The sequence below is a fragment of the Hemiscyllium ocellatum genome, chromosome 5, assembly GCF_020745735.1.
Source record: "Hemiscyllium ocellatum isolate sHemOce1 chromosome 5, sHemOce1.pat.X.cur, whole genome shotgun sequence".
Taxonomy (NCBI): Eukaryota; Metazoa; Chordata; class Chondrichthyes; order Orectolobiformes; family Hemiscylliidae; genus Hemiscyllium; species Hemiscyllium ocellatum.
Genome location: NC_083405.1, coordinates 67,210,248 through 67,226,223, shown reverse-complemented (window position 1 = coordinate 67,226,223; position 15,976 = coordinate 67,210,248). Strand labels below are relative to the sequence as shown.

At 38.3% G+C, this 15,976-nt stretch overlaps 1 protein-coding gene across 6 annotated transcripts in view; it reads left to right on the top strand.

Moving 5' to 3' along the window:
• Positions 1 to 15,976, top strand: part of grb10b (growth factor receptor-bound protein 10b) — a 205,879-nt gene that overhangs the window by 139,152 nt on the left and 50,751 nt on the right. For all 6 annotated transcript variants that reach the window (XM_060824834.1, XM_060824835.1, XM_060824833.1 and 3 more), the window contains 2 exons: positions 3,556 to 3,712; positions 8,780 to 8,901. In XM_060824834.1, coding sequence (XP_060680817.1) covers positions 3,556 to 3,712; positions 8,780 to 8,901 — 279 coding nt within the window. The remainder of the gene's footprint in view (positions 1 to 3,555; positions 3,713 to 8,779; positions 8,902 to 15,976) is intronic.

Below are 15,976 nucleotides of genomic sequence, written 5' to 3'. Positions count from 1 at the left end.
TTTTATCCTGCCAGAAACCAAAACAATCATGAATGTTCAGGTTATTTGAATAAATCATACTCAGTAGAACTGTCAACAACACCTTCCATCCCTTTACTGATGATTAAGAGAAGACTGATCGGGCAATAACTCATTGCTACAGATTTGTTGGCCTAAGTTTTGTAAACAGGACATCCCGAAACAATTTTGGACTTGGTCAAAAAGATGCTAATGCTTAGCAACGCTGTTCCATTACAACTGCAACGTACAGTTAATTATTGAGCATAAGCCTTCAGCGCCTTTGGATTCTTGCACTCAACTGAAAGGGACATATCTTTTGTTGTTTGTCATGTACCCTGTCATATATTGAAATTGTGTGAAGTAAAACGCATTGGCTGAAGATTGGCATCTTTGATGTTTGTGACCTTGGGAAGAGGAATTTGCACTTCTGGTTGAAAATTGTTGTAAATGCTCAAGCCATTTCCCTTTGTCTAGGATCTGCCATCATTGTGGATGGGAAGATTCTTGCCATCTTGTTGGAAATGTAATTGTCCACCACAATTCACAATTGAATGTGATTGGATTGCAGATCTTTAATCTGATGCATTATTTGTAGAAACATTTGGTGTGTTCTTAATAAAAGCCAAAAGAACTTCGGATGCTATAAATCAAAAACAAAAACAGAAGTTGCTGGAAAAGCACAGTAGGTCTGGCAGCATCTGTGAAGAGGAATCAGAGTTAAGGTTTTGGGGGCAGTGATCCTTCCTCGGAACTGGTAATTGGGAAGATGTCAATATGAAACATAGACTGGGTAACCGCTTTGCAGAATATCTACGTTCTGCCTGCAAAGAAGACCTTGAGCTTCCAGTTACCTGCTAGTTCAACATAACACCCTATTCCTGGCCAACATCTCTGTCTCGGGCTTACTGCAGAGCTCCAGTGAAACCCAGCCCAAACTGGCAAAACAGCACCTCATTTTTCTCTTAGGTACCCTGTAGCCCTCTGAACGCAATATCGAGTTCAATAATTTTAGGACATGAATTCCCCCATGTCCTAGATCCCCTCACCACGCACACGAGGCCTTGTTATCACATTGTTTGCCATTATACACTATCTTGTTAGCCACTAATAGTTTCCATTATCTGCTATTCATCCTCCTAGCCCAGATCATTATCGATTCCTTTCTCTGACCAAATGTTCTTACCTCTCTCTTTGCGCAGTATCCTTACCTGTTGTTTACTCCTTGCATCCTCTCCAAGCCTATCTGCTGCATATAAACCAACATTTTCCTAACTGACCAGTCCTGAGGAAGGATCACTAGACCCGAAACACTAAATTTGATTTCTCTTCACAGCTGCTGCCAGAATGTTGAACTTTTCTCAACAACTTCTGTTTGTGTGTGTTTTGTTCTTGTTGTATAGCATGTATGCAGTTTGTACTGGGGTCACTTAGCTCAATTGACTAGGAAGGTGGTCTACGGATGTCGAGTGATGCCAATAGCACAGGTGACATTACTGTTCCATCTGAGGTCACTGTGAAGATCTCACCTTCTCAATCTCATATATCACCTGAAGTGTGGTGACCCTCAGGTTAAACCATCCTCAGTCATCTCTTGAATGAGAGAACAGTCCTGCGGTCCTCTGAAGCCATGATGACTTTACCTGTTGTCTATCTTGTAGCTTATTGGTAACAGCTATGCTTACAAGCTCTTTTATGCTTGTCATTGGACCAAGGTTTGATCTCTGGCTTGGTGATAATGGTAGACTGTGTGATACACAGACTGGAGAAATACAGTTCTACAGACTAATCTCAGATAACCAAAAAATTTGTAGGGGTTGTGCACTTAAATTGCTTAATGTTTCAAAAGAAAATAGTATGCATTGATCTTTCACTGACAACTTCACAGTGATCTTTGTGCAAAAGCTTGGACAGCTTGTCTTTGGAAATTTCTAGGAAGGACCAACGTGAACAGATCAGGTTTTCCCTTCAGAAGATACAGTTATTGCATCATCCAATTGCTATTTGTTAGTGACAGAAAATATGAAGTGTCTAATCGTTTACTGTTGCCTCTCTGGCACTTGGTTCATGTCATTTGAATCTCTGTCTACTCGTTTAGTCCAGCAATGATTTTGAATTTGACTTTCCAGACCTTTCCTTGAAATTGGGGAAAACTCAGAGTTGCAAATTTGCTCATACATAGTTATTTTCAGCTCCTTTGGGTCATTTTAAATCTCTACTGTTGTATTTATTCATTGATAGCAAATACATCTCACAGTTTTAATAAGCCAGATTCAAGAATATATTCTTCATTTCCAGTATTTAATACTAGATCGGGAAGGGCTACATTGGAAAATGTTAAAATGAGGCTGCATCTTACGTGCAGTCACTGCTTCAAAGTAGAAAAAAGTGTAATTTTATATTGGTTCTGTAGAGGATGTAAATCAATTATTTGCAACTGCTAGCAATCCAGAATCAGTCATTGCTACAGGTGACTAAACCCAATGGTACTGCACAAATGCAATGCTTAAATTGTTTTAAGTTACATCAGTTACTACAAAGCTTCCCATTGTTTGGGTAAAGTTGGCAAATAAGATAGATTATAAATTTCGTGTTTACTTTTATCCAGATTTCTGAACTGTTTTGTGTTTGTTAATATGTCTGAAATTTTTCATGACATCATATATGATTCCTCTTGAAACACGTTCTCAAATTGACTAGAATGGCAAAGTAAATTGGAGCACTGTAATGATCTGTGTGGGAACTGATTACATCAGCCAGAAAAGGTTACTCTGATTGGTCAGCACACATCGTTTGATTCACTAGCTAACTGACTGTGTGTACTAACCCTTTGTAGAGCTCACCGAATCATGTACACACCCTAGAGTAATGTAATCTCTTGCAACACTAGTCAGTTCTTGGGAGTATGTATGACAGGTTCAGTAATCCTTTGATACATTATAACATCCTGAGTGTGCTACATTACTGAAAGGGTTTGCAAGAGACAAAGAACTCTAGATAAAGCAGCAGGCTTAATTTTTAAAATGCCATCCTGTTCTCCTAACTGCTATTTTTTCCAAACTGAGGTAAGATATTCATAGCAAATTACCCCAAAGATTTCCTTCATATTCTGATGTTAGTCATGTGTCTTTGTTGATGTGAGCTGATGATATTAACAGGCCTGTCTTAACTACAGTTCATATGAACACTCAATGGCTTCTTTCAGTTGAAATGTCAGGGGAAGGAGTGACAGAAATGAAATTATTACTGTAGAACTGATTAATTTTCCACAATTGACTGTGTTTTAAAAGCATTAAAATTTACAACAGAATGATTAATGTTTGAAATGTTTGCAGAGGGGAAGTATTACCTGCAGTTGTAAATCATGTGGCTCTGAATAACTTAAATAATAAGAAATTAGTTTTAAAGGTTTGATTGATAGAGATTTGGTAATTTTATAGTTCTTTCATTAAATAACTTAATTATTGTACTAACTGTGTTCAGTATTTTAAATAATGCAATGTATCTTCCTTAAACTCTTTATTGGATAAAAATCAGTTGTTTCTCTTTTTTTGGTAGATCATTAAAGTTTTTAGCGAAGATGGAACAAGTAAGGCAGTTGAACTTCCATCTGACATGACTGCCAGAGACGTCTGCCAACTGTTGATATACAAATGTCATTGTGTTGACGACAATAATTGGTCATTAATTGAACATCACCCACATCTAGGTCTCGGTAAGAACGGCATAAGATGCAAAATTAATTGAATGACCATCACTCATTTTTATCATTTAGCTTGGAAAAGTAAGCTTACATAAACTACTCATCAGTCATGGCTACATACATTTTTTTAAATGTCTTTGTAGTTAAATATTTATAGATGCTGGTAAGAAGAACAGCAGGAATGAAACTTGAAAAATATGTTGCTTCAGGTTCAAGATATTGTATGTAAAAGTGAGGGTTGAAGTGATTATTTTCATAAAATTTGCTTAATTGATTAAATGCCTTTCCTCTGGGACTCAGAGTTTTTAAAGTCTGTTCCCCATTCAGGAAACTGCAGCAGCACAGCACGCGAGCTCCTGCCCCAACACCGCTCCCGCCCACCCATCCCTGTCCATCACTGCCTTCGCGCCTCCCCCCCCCCCCCAATCCACATCCAGCACTTCTCCCGGTCTCCCATCCCCATTCAACACTGCCCCTGCACCCCCATCCCCGTTCAGCACTGCCCCTGCTCCAAGGCAGCCGGATTGCTGCCTTTGTGGGGTAAGTCTCCAAACAGTGTGCACACACTTTTTACTACACCTTTTTGAAGGTTCCACATCTGTTCTGTACAGTGTTGGTCAGATTATCTGGGGAAGTGGGAGGCGTGTGGGTTGAGGGTACACTTCTCTGTAGAACACCAGGGAAAGTGTGGGGAGAGAGAGGGCGGGAGGTCAGTCATTTGAAGACAGTTCCTGTTTAATCACTGTAAACAAAAGACATGATCACTGTTAGAAACATGTCTTTGATGTAATGTTTCCATCGGGACCTCGCAATCTCCTTCGGATAATCGAGGTTCCATTGTATTTTGAAATTTAGTTTTCAACTATTTAACTGAGTTAGCAGGATTTGAATGCATTATTGATGCACGAGTTAACATTACATGCTACCTTTACCCGGTTTACAAGATTAGTGCATCAAGCTGAGTTCAGAGTTAGATCACTTATGGGGAAGGACAAGTTTTGGTTTTACTATTTTAAGTTGGACTATTGCTGAAAAAAGCATATTTTGTAGATTTCTTTCATTTACACTTATCAGATCAATTTTATACTGGTCAGAGTCTTTCACAAGAAATATAAGTATCAAGGGAAAACAATGTTTTACACGACAGGAGACCAGAATCCTGATTGGTTAGCAAATGGATTCTGATTGATAGAAGTATTGCCTTGAAAAATGCACCAGTTGGATGATGACTGATGAGCTTTGCTAAAGTTAACCCATGTTGACTGACCCTGGTCAAGGCTTAAGCAGAGAGTGGTTATCACCTATTTTATTGAGTTGAAACAAGCGCAATGTGTGAACATATTCTGTTTCCTAAGTACATTCATATTAAATGACATTAATGTGACGTTTTCAGTGTGGACAAGTTTGTCATATTGAGAGTCCAACTGAAAAATTGATTATCAGCATATTTCTGGGCATGATAAAGATTGTCTAGCAAATATTGTTTAATTGTGGAATTACATTTACTGTTGGATATTGTTTTCAGTTGACCCAGCACAGACTGGTTGAATATAGCAAATACCTTGCTTGTTGTCAACAGCTGAAGGGACATGCTGCTTAATATGGTCCTCAAGGCTTTGGGATACACACACTTACATGCCTGTTATCTCTCAGGCACTGAAATTTGTATTCCATATTATCCATTTATGCACCCAGCAAAATGACCTGTTGGCTTGACCACAGCGTTCTGGGAGTGGCAAACACCATCATGTTGCTACTGCATAATAGCAATGTGAAATGGTTAGCTTCAACTGTTGATTTTGAGATACTTGCCTTTCCAGGGTATCAGGAGAAAGACTGAGTATTTTCGAGGAACAAGCATGACTTTGCATAATATACAGTAAATGATTGTCAACAAAACAAGTGAAAGCTATCCAGTTGTCAAGGTATTACCCTGATAAATGGACCAGTCAATGTGCCCAGTTAAAATTTAAGCAAAGCTTGCCAGCTGCCTGTCGGCATCTCATTAGCGCATTCTCTACGGCAATTCCTCTATCAATCAGTGTCCACTTGCAAACAATTATCACTCTCTACTCAAACAGTATGAACTGCTGCTTTCCCTTTACATTGGTATTTCTTGTGAATTGTGAATCTAATAAGTATCAGATGAAAAACTTCAAAATATTTTTGTCAGTGGACCTCAACTGATGCACTACCAGTTGACACTTTCAAGTTTTATCATAATTATTATTTACTATTATTACAGTTTAAGGTAAAAAGAGAATATGGAGGTATGCAGCATAAAACATCTTTGAAATACCTCATAGATATCTCTGTGGCTCTTGAATACTTTCTCAAGGTATCATCAGGTATCATTACTGACTCCAAATATACTTTCTTAAGTCACAGTTTTAATACTATATTCCACCTAATTTAGAAATTTGCAGCATTTCTTTCTTAAAATGTTCTGACCATACTTTAGGAATTACCATATAAATAATTTTAAATAAATTTTAGCCTATTGGTGACATGTGGGGAAAAATACCTGATTAATTTGACTGCCGTGAAACCTGTGTAATTCAAAACTCCAGAGTTGCACAAATTGTTGAGTTTGATCAGTCCTGTTCAGTGCTTTACTTTGGTAGTAACAAGGCTCTGGTGAATAACCAATGTGAAATTAATACAAATTATGTTTGAAGTGACATTTTTTGAATAAATATCTTGAAGATGTGAGTCATATTCTGAAGATTGAAGTAAATTACTAGTTTGCTCTCATCTAGATGAGGAGCCCTCGTTAGTATAGAATACAGAATAGTGACGTCTATGATCTTGACAAAATTTATAAATATGTCAAATTTTTGGAGGTTTGTGAAGAATATCATTTCTTGTTCAAAATGTTGCATGTTTTCTTCAAATTGTCAGGAATCATTTGCAGTTAAGATAAATTCTTGGAAAACAAGGGAAAGAAAAGTGAAGCAGAACAGCTATGAGAAAAATGATGAATATTGAAAACTTAAAAATTCAAATTCAATTAAAAATTAGTGGGCGGCACGGTGGCACAGTGGTTAGCACTGCTGCCTCACAGCGCCAGAGACCCGGGTTCAATTCCCAACTCAGGCGACTGACTGTGTGGAGTTTGCACGTTCTCCCCGTGTCTGCGTGGGTTTCCTCCGGGTGCTCCGGTTTCCTCCCACAGTCCAAAGATGTGCGGGTCAGGTGAATTGGCCATGCTAAATTGCCCGTAGTGTTAGGTAAGGGGTAAATGTAGGGGTATGGGTGGGTTTCGCTTCGGCGGGTCGGTGTGGACTTGTTGGGCCGAAGGGCCTGTTTCCACACTGTAAGTCTAATCTAAAAAAAAATTGAACAAATAAATTTACAGTCAAAGGGAATAAGGGAAGCAAGGTGAGTTATAATGGCAGTTAGCTGAGAAACTGACAAATTGTAAAAGTTTGGTCAGAACTTTACTGTACGAAAGTGTCACCTTGGTTGAGGGCACATTTGCCTTCATTGTTTAGCAGCTGAGATGATCTGTGAATATCTGTAATATCGAACATACAGAACAAATACCTTACGGTACAGGTTTGCTCAACAGGTTAAACTAGTTGTGCTGAGAGAAATTGTTGAATTGCACACAAGCTACATTAAATGCTGAATGGCATGATATCATGCATTTGTAAGTCTCGTTGAGAATGCTGTATTACTATCCCACTTCAGGCTGTGAGCATTCTATCTTTTTGAGAAAGTACTGGATTACTGGAAATATTATCCTTTGCATGGAATGTTATTGGGATCTTATGTGGGTATGTAAGGGAAGAACTAAGAATCACCTTGGTTTTCTGGATAGCTTTCATCCCTTGTCCATTACCATCTATGGATTAATTATTTAATTTATTTGCTGTAATGGATGTATGTACAGCCAGCTGTAGGCCACTGTATTTGTCTTCAAAATAGTATAAAGAAATTCCATAACTGAATCATTTTTAGGGTGTTTTTAGAGATGAGCGGTGCAATATCAAGGCAACATTAGAAGTAGTTTGGCTTTTTCAAAAGTTCACCTTTTCTCTTTCGTTTGCTCACTGTCGCATGCATAACAATATGCATTCTTGCACAAAACTTTCAGTTTTTAAAATATTTTTCGTGAATTGACTAACTTTTCTTTGTGGTGATGATAACCTGATTGAAGTTCATTGAGGAATGTATTTATCTTGCATTCTCATTAATGTGTCTTTAAAGATATTTGTTTGCCACCAGCTGAAGTCCTGTTGTTCAAAATTCAGAATTGTTGACGCTCTTAACTCAATCTTTTAAAATGTTTTAAAACTTAACTACTAAGATATCTCCTGTTTATAGTACATTCTGGCAGGAATGTGGCAAGTGTGAGGGTCAGGGAGGGAAGTGGTGAGTCACTGTTGGGAACAGGAATAAAACAGTGCTGGGGAAACTTAGTAGATCTGGCAGCATCTATGGAGAGAAAAGAAACAGTTCATGTTTAGAGTTCAATTACTTGTCTTCGAAACACAAGCTCATTGGGCTTGAAATGGTACCACTTTTGTCCACAGATGCTGCCAGACCTGTTTACATTTCAGATCTCCAGTATCTGTAGTATTTTAGTTTCATTTGAGTTGGGAGTAGAGTACTTGTACCAATTAGGTTCAAGGCAGCCAATTGTTTTAATGGAAAAAATGCAGGTCATGAACAGAGCTCATCTTTATTATTTGTTTTCTTGAGGGAAAATTATTTTTGTTTAACTGTTCATTTATTAGGTACACATTAGGAATGCTAAATGAGGAGTTGCTGAATATATCTAACTTTTGGTTCATTCCCTCATTATTTCGTAATATCATTTGAAGAAACTACTAAGTTCAAACATACAAAATATATTCTTTTTTCCAACATGAATAGCAAAGTATTTATATGATTCCAATGTCATGGAGGATAACATTTAACAGAAATTGTTTAAACTACTCTGAAATCTGCCATTCTGCATAATTGAATATTAATATAATATCTATTATTTACAACACCATTAAAATTCTGTGATATCTCTTGTCATACTCAGCAGGGAAATTTATCTCACAAATTCTCAATGCTTTTTTACAGAAAGATGTTTGGAAGACCATGAACTAGTCATACAAGTACAATCCACATGGATAATAGGAAATGAAAGTAAATTTTTATTCAGAAAAAACTATGCCAAATATGAATTCTTCAAACATCCTGTGGCAAGTACCTTTTTGTCTGATACTTGAAATGACTTTGACATATTTATGACACATTGATACCTTAACTGGTCACCTGATTTTGAAAGTATATCCTGCATATATTTGGAATATAAATAATATATTTATAAAATGAACGAAATATCTTTTGAGTGTAGTAGTTTAAATTTATTCCAGTGATTTAAGCTGAAGAGTTCTTTTCTTGTTCATTTCAAAGTTTTAACAAACTCAGGCTTTTAGTTTAAAAAGTCACTTTATTTTCTTTGCAGATATCTGAGTTTAAGTTTTAAAGCATGTTGAAAGTGTTCCAAGTGTGTGCTCATTAGTAGTATGCTGTAGAACATACTGAATCTTACGGTTTACAAACATGAGATTTATTAGATACCTGTTATGTATCATAGATGTGATTTTCAGCAACAGAGGCAGGGAAGGTGAAGGAATGTCACAGATATGAAAATGGGTTTTTTGTTGCAGATGGAATTTTGAGTCAGGAGTTTAGTTCAAGATAAAATACGTCACTGAGGTCGCAAACAGTCTTGATCAGCCTGAGACACTAACCAGAGAGGAAAATGGAATCAATGGAGAGCAAATTTTTTTGTAGCAGGGTTGTAGGTAATGGCTTCAGGCTTCTTGGTGTTTACTTGGTGAAGTTTCAATTTTGTGAACAATGAGCTTGTAAGAGGGCAGAAGGGAAGGAAAGAAGGAAAAATTGAGTAAAAGATGCAACATTAAGCATGGGAATAGCATTCATTCGAGGAATCTTGATTTGGTGGTCATGGATACGCAGCAGTATGACAGATGATCTCAAACTCATTGACCAAAATGCAAAAGCTTCTTGCACATGTAGGTGAGGATAGACTGACATAGTGGAAGATCACAGAAGTGAGTGTAAAAATGGGGACCATTATCTGCATATTCAAGCATGATTTTGCAGTGTTCAGAGGTTTGACATTGGAGAGCAAAACCAGAGTACTTGAAGTGTTTAGACCATATGATCAGTGATGAAATAAACATGCAAAGATGAGAAAGGTATTGAGTGTGGAGGAAAATGTATTTTACTCTGAATAAGTTTACCAATGATTAAATTGAAGGGGTGATCGAATAAATCAGTAATCAACTTTGAGGTTTGATGATAGGCAGAGGGTGAAAACTAGACAGTTTAAAAGTTTGAAAGTGTCTTGCAAGTAACTTAGTATCATAGCATTATATAATTTTACAATATGAAGGAAATGCATGTCAGGTGTCTGCACATTTGGGCAACTTGTCAATGTCCCTCTGAAGCTACCCAGTTTCATCTTCACAATTCACTATTCTCCCTGACTTAGTGTCATCTGCTAAATTGAAGATTTTGATTTCAACACGAATCTCCAAATCATTTATATAAATCAGGAAAAAAGGGATCATTTATATAAATCAGACAAAAAAGGGTCTCGACTTCAATCCCGAGAAAATATCACTTTCAACTCCTCTCCAATCTGAGAAATGCCTATTCTAAGCCCATCTGCTTCCTATCTTTTAGCCAACTTCTAATCCATGCTGCCAAGGACCTATAAATACCAAATAATTCTAATTTGCAAATCAATCTATTTTGTGGCACCTTATCAAATGCTTTCTGAAAGTCCAAATAAACAACATCCACAGCACTGCCCTTATCCACTGCCTGTCAAAGAACGCCATTAAATTTGTCAGACATGACCTGCCTTTGACAAAGCCATGTTTACTATTTAGTATTAACTTATTTTTCTCAATGTGAATATTTATCTTATCCTGTATTATGGCCTCCATCCATTTTCCCACTATGAATGTCAGGCTGACAGGTCTGTAGTTTCTTGAGTTATTCTTTTCCCCTTTCCTTAACTACAGTGTCACATTTGCAATCTTACAGTCCTCCAGGACTAATCTTTCAGAGAGTTCTGGAAAATTTCTGTCAATGGCTGCACGACTTGTTCTCTTCCCTCTCTCAGCCATCTAAGATACAGGTTGTTCTGCTCTAATGCTCAATTCGTCAGCGCAAATTTGCTGTATTGCAATTGGCTAGTAGATTAGATTAGATTAGATTACTTACAGTGTGGAAACAGGCCCTTTGGCCCAACAAGTCCACGCCGACCCGCCGAAGCGCAACCCACCCATACCCTTACATTTACCCCTTACCTAACACTACAGGCAATTTAGCATGGCCAATTCACCTGACCCGTACATCTTTGGACTGTGGGAGGAAACCGGAGCACCCGGAGGAAACCCACGCAGACACGGGGAGAACGTGCAAACTCCACACAGTCAGTCGCCTGAGTCGGGAATTGAACCCGGGTCTCAGGCGCTGTGAGGCAGCAGTGCTAACCACTGTGCCAACGTGCCACCCAATAGGGGACGTTGCTCCTAAAGTGTAAAATTTTAAGAAGTGTTTTGGCTTTCACACAATTGCATCGCGAACACTTTAAATGTTATTTACATTATGCGATTCTTGTATTGACTATTGTCAAACCTGGGGCCTGATGACTTCTCTATCTGGAGTGCTGTCAGCCTTTTTTCACCTTTTTTTTAATGTATCATTATACTGCTCAGTTGCTCAACACCCATATTTTCAACTGGGCCATTGTCACCATTTTCTAATTTGGTAAAGACAGAAGCAAAGTATTTATTTAGTATCTCAGTTATGCCCTTTGCTTCAGTGAGCAACTTACCCTGCATGTTCCTCATGGGGCCCACTTGTCCTTTGCAAATCTTTTACTGTTAATATATTTGAAGAACATTTTACTATTTGTCTTAGCGCAGCCTGCTACTCTTTCCTCATGTTTCCTCGTAGCCTTCCTAGTTCCATCCTTAGTTTCTCTCCTGCAAAACCTGGGAAAAAGTTGTTACCAGAACATATGCCCAAAGAAAATGTGTTTGGAGGGTCAACTAAAGTATGCAAAGCAATGATCATAGACACTTTTGGTTGCTGTAGCCAGGACAGGAATGGAGAGGCTATGTAAGGTGGCATGGTTGAAAGGTGATTTGGAAGATAGTGCAGTGAATGCAGGAAAAACAAAGAGGTGCTGTAAGATGGAGGATGATATCAAAGGCTGAAGGACCATTGTTTATATAGCAAAGAGGAAGACAACTATTACATTATCTGAGAGAACCATGGTGTCAGGGTTAGGTGGATCATACAGCATAAGGATAAGCAAGGAAAAGTGATGAAACAAGTTGAGATATTTTACAAAGGAAGGGGGAGGTCGAATGGAATACACCAGAGGGCTCCAGTTCGAAACATTGATCCTGCTCCTCGGATGCTGCCTGACCTGCTGTGCTTTTCCAGCAACACACTCTCAACTCTGATCTCCAGCATCTGCAGACCTCACTGTCTCCATGACAGTTGGGTCTTAGGCAGTCGATACACTTGAGATTTCATAGAATCCCAACAATGTGGAAACAGGCTCTTCGGCCCAACCAGTCCACATTGACCCTCCAAAGACCCATTCCCCTATCCTATATTTACCCTGGCTAATGCACCTAACCTGCACATCCCTGAACACTATGGGCAATTTAGAATGGTCAGTTCTCCTAACCTGCACACCTTTGGATTGTGGGAGGAAACCGGAGCACCCAGGGGAAACCCACACAGACACTGAGAGAATGTGCAGATTCCACACAGACAGTCACCCGAGGTTTGAATCGCACCCAGGTCCCTGGTGCTGTGAGGCAGAAGTGCTAACCACTGAACCGCTGTGCCGCCCATGTTCATTGATAACTATTTCGAAATCAACATGATGCTGAAATACAAGCAAAAATGCTAAGCTGGTCAGGCAGTTTCTGTGGAGAGAATCACCATTAAAGTTTCAGGTCGGTGACTTCCTATCAGAGCTCTGAAAACTCATCAACCTGAAATATTAACTGTTTCTCTCATGGATACTATCTGATCTGTTGAGTATTTAGGCATTTTCTATTTTCAAGCTGAAATGTGGTTGTCAGTTTGTAGGGTGAAAGTCCCTTGTGGAGTCTCACTGAGGTTTCGCGCCCTACTTTGGATACAATAGGAATGAGTAAATCATTGCCAAATAATGTGTTAAAACAACAGTTGCATTAAGCAATTAACAAGTAATTAGACATGGTAAAATAGAATTTAAAAAGTACTAGCTCCAACCCCAAATTAATTTGTTCAAGACAGCTCCCTAATATGGTATAGTTCTTTTGGTGCACATGTTGTCAAAATGCAAAATAACTTTTCCAGTTCATCAACATTGCTTTCTCTTCAGTAGTTGTTCAATCTTCTCTGGCTGCAGGAGCAAATATTGGATGATTTGTCCTCTTTATGTTCAGTTTCTGGCACCATCGCAGCCTCTGGTGCCTCCATCCAGACTGTCTCTAATCAAGAGTTTGAGAAAGCAAAAGCCAGCAAGGTTAAAGAGATGTTGGGCTTTACAGTTTAAGGACTTAAATATAAAAGAATGTTTTGCTGTTTGAGTTGGAGTTAGACCACATCCGGAGCACTGTGTACAATCCATACAGCATACCTTGAGAGGATTTTTTGTTTTGGAAGAAAAGTGCCACAAATTGATTAGAATGTTTCCAAGGTTTCAAGAGTTAGATAATTATGAGAGCCTACACAATATATGGAAAGAGGAGGTACAGATAAATGCTTTCTGCTGTCAGTCCAGGGCAAGAAGAAAATATTTAAAATCAGATCCAGGCATTCATGAGTTAAATCAGGAAACACCCTTTCACACAAGGGATGGTTGAATTAAGGTATTCTCTTATACAATGAGCACCAAATGCCACCTCACTTTTTCAAAATCTTAGAATTGTAACTTTCTGGCATTATTTAGCAAAACTCTATTGTACCATGGCAGATGAATGCAATTAACACATGATCTCATTGAGGGGTTAAATGGTATAGTCCTAATCCTATGCTCCTGTTAGTGGATGCACAAAAGATGTTGAATTTGATGGTATTTAGTTCCTCAGATTGTTTTTGTGCTCTATTTTAGAACTGGTGTTCTGATCCCAATCTGGGCACTACTTGCATTTTTAATGATTGCCTGAAGACTGTGATCAGTGGTGACCAGTTTTACGAGCCAAATCTTTGATTACATTTAAATGAATTTCACCTGAACTTGATATCTTTATTACCTGATTTTAAATGTTCAGTACTTCCTCAGTCAACACTAATTCCACTTTGAGGTGTAGACTGCTCAGGGTTTCCTCTGTATGTGTTTTTTTTTAATCTCTTGGTCATTTGAATCATGCTGTTTTGGAATTTACAGTGTCCTTTTCAACTTTGAGTTCATATATTTATAGAAATGCATGACTTGTTAATGCTTATTACTGTTTAACATGTAGTAAGGCAGTTGCCGAACCTTTTCACCTTGTTTTCATGTTCATTCAGTCAACCGTGTTACCCATAGTTTTATGCATTGAAAACAATCTCTTTTTGCTTTTACTCCTGCATGATTTCACTGGTGATTTCATCACTTTTCCTTCATGTTCTGTATCCATCTTATATACAATAATATTTTGAAATATAATCCACGATCCTCTGTTTTCCCATCTGACAGTCCTGCACTATTCAGTTTCTTTAGCTCGCTCTCACAAACTTTGAATAATTATCTGAAGAGAAAGAAATTGCAGGGCTACAGGAGAAATGCAGGGAGTAGGACTAGTTGAGTTGCTGTTGCAGAGAGCCAGTGGAGATATGCTGGGCTAAATGGCTACTTTCTGTGCTGTGATCAGTCTTTAACTGGACAAAAATCTTCTTTCTAATGCTGAATGTTTCTATTGTACTCTTTTTTTTCATTTTAACCCTGAACTTCAACTGCACCCTGTTGTGGTCATACTGTTATTTTCTGACGCTGCTGCTTTTGCCTGATAGATAACATTTAACCCAATCTCACCCATTCTAGTGGTTTCATTGGTCAACTGTTCAATATTACCATCTATATTGTGTCCAGAATAATATTTTCACTCCTATTGTACCGCATACTCATTTTCTAAATCTATTCCAGTTACAATCACCTATAAAACAATATAAAATATTATTAGACTTGATCAACTTCTTCCCTGAAAGCAGTGTAGGCAAGACTGTTGAATTTTTTTAAGGTAAGGGTCGATGAATTCTAGACTAACAATGGAGTCAAAGCTTATTTCGGGTAAATAGGAAAGTGATTTGAGGTCGCAATCAGATCAACCATAATGGCTGATTAGGCTAAATTACCCTTTATCCTTCATTCACGTGATATGGGTATTGTTGGTCAGTATTTATTGCCCATTCCTAATTGCCCAGAGGCAGTTACAAGTCCACCACATTAATCTAAATCTTAATTCCCGATTTTTAATTGAATTCAAATTCCACTACCAGCCATGGTGGGATTTGAACCAAGCTCTCCAGAATATTACTTGGATCTCTGAATTTTATAGTCTGTTGATAATACCACTAGGCTGTTGTCTCCCCTTTTTCCATTGCTTATTCATGCTCCTAAGTAGACCATCAGAAAAAGAAGTAGAAATTAGGCCATTTGGCCCACCGGGTCTGCTCTGCCATTCGATCCTAATGTTAGGTTTTTCAACCCCATTTTTAGCTTTATCGCCATAAGTGATCCACTTGGCAATTGAGAGCTTATCTCTCTTTCTCTCTTTTAAATATATTCAATTACCTGGCTTCCATAACCTTTTATGTCGGTGAATTCCACAGACTCCCCACTATCTGGTTAAAGAAGTTTCTCCTTATCTCCGTTCTAAAGGGTCTTCCCCTTACTCGAAGCTATGCACTGGGGTCCTCTGCTCCCCTGCCAATATCCACTTCCCAACGTCCACTATACTCAGGTTGTTCACTATTCTGTAAGTTTGAATCAGATCCCCCCTCATCCTTCTAAACTTCATGGAGTATAGTCCCAGAGTACTCAAAGTTTCCTCCTATGTTAAGCCTTTCATTCCTGGGATCATTGTCATAAACCTCCTCTGGAGCTGCTCCAGGGCCAGTACATATTTCTTGAGGTATGGTGCCCAAAATTGCCCACAATACTCGATAAGGCTCTGGTCAGGCCACATTTAAAGTGGCAGAAGTACATCCCTGTTTTTATGTTCTAGTCCTCTCAAGATGAAT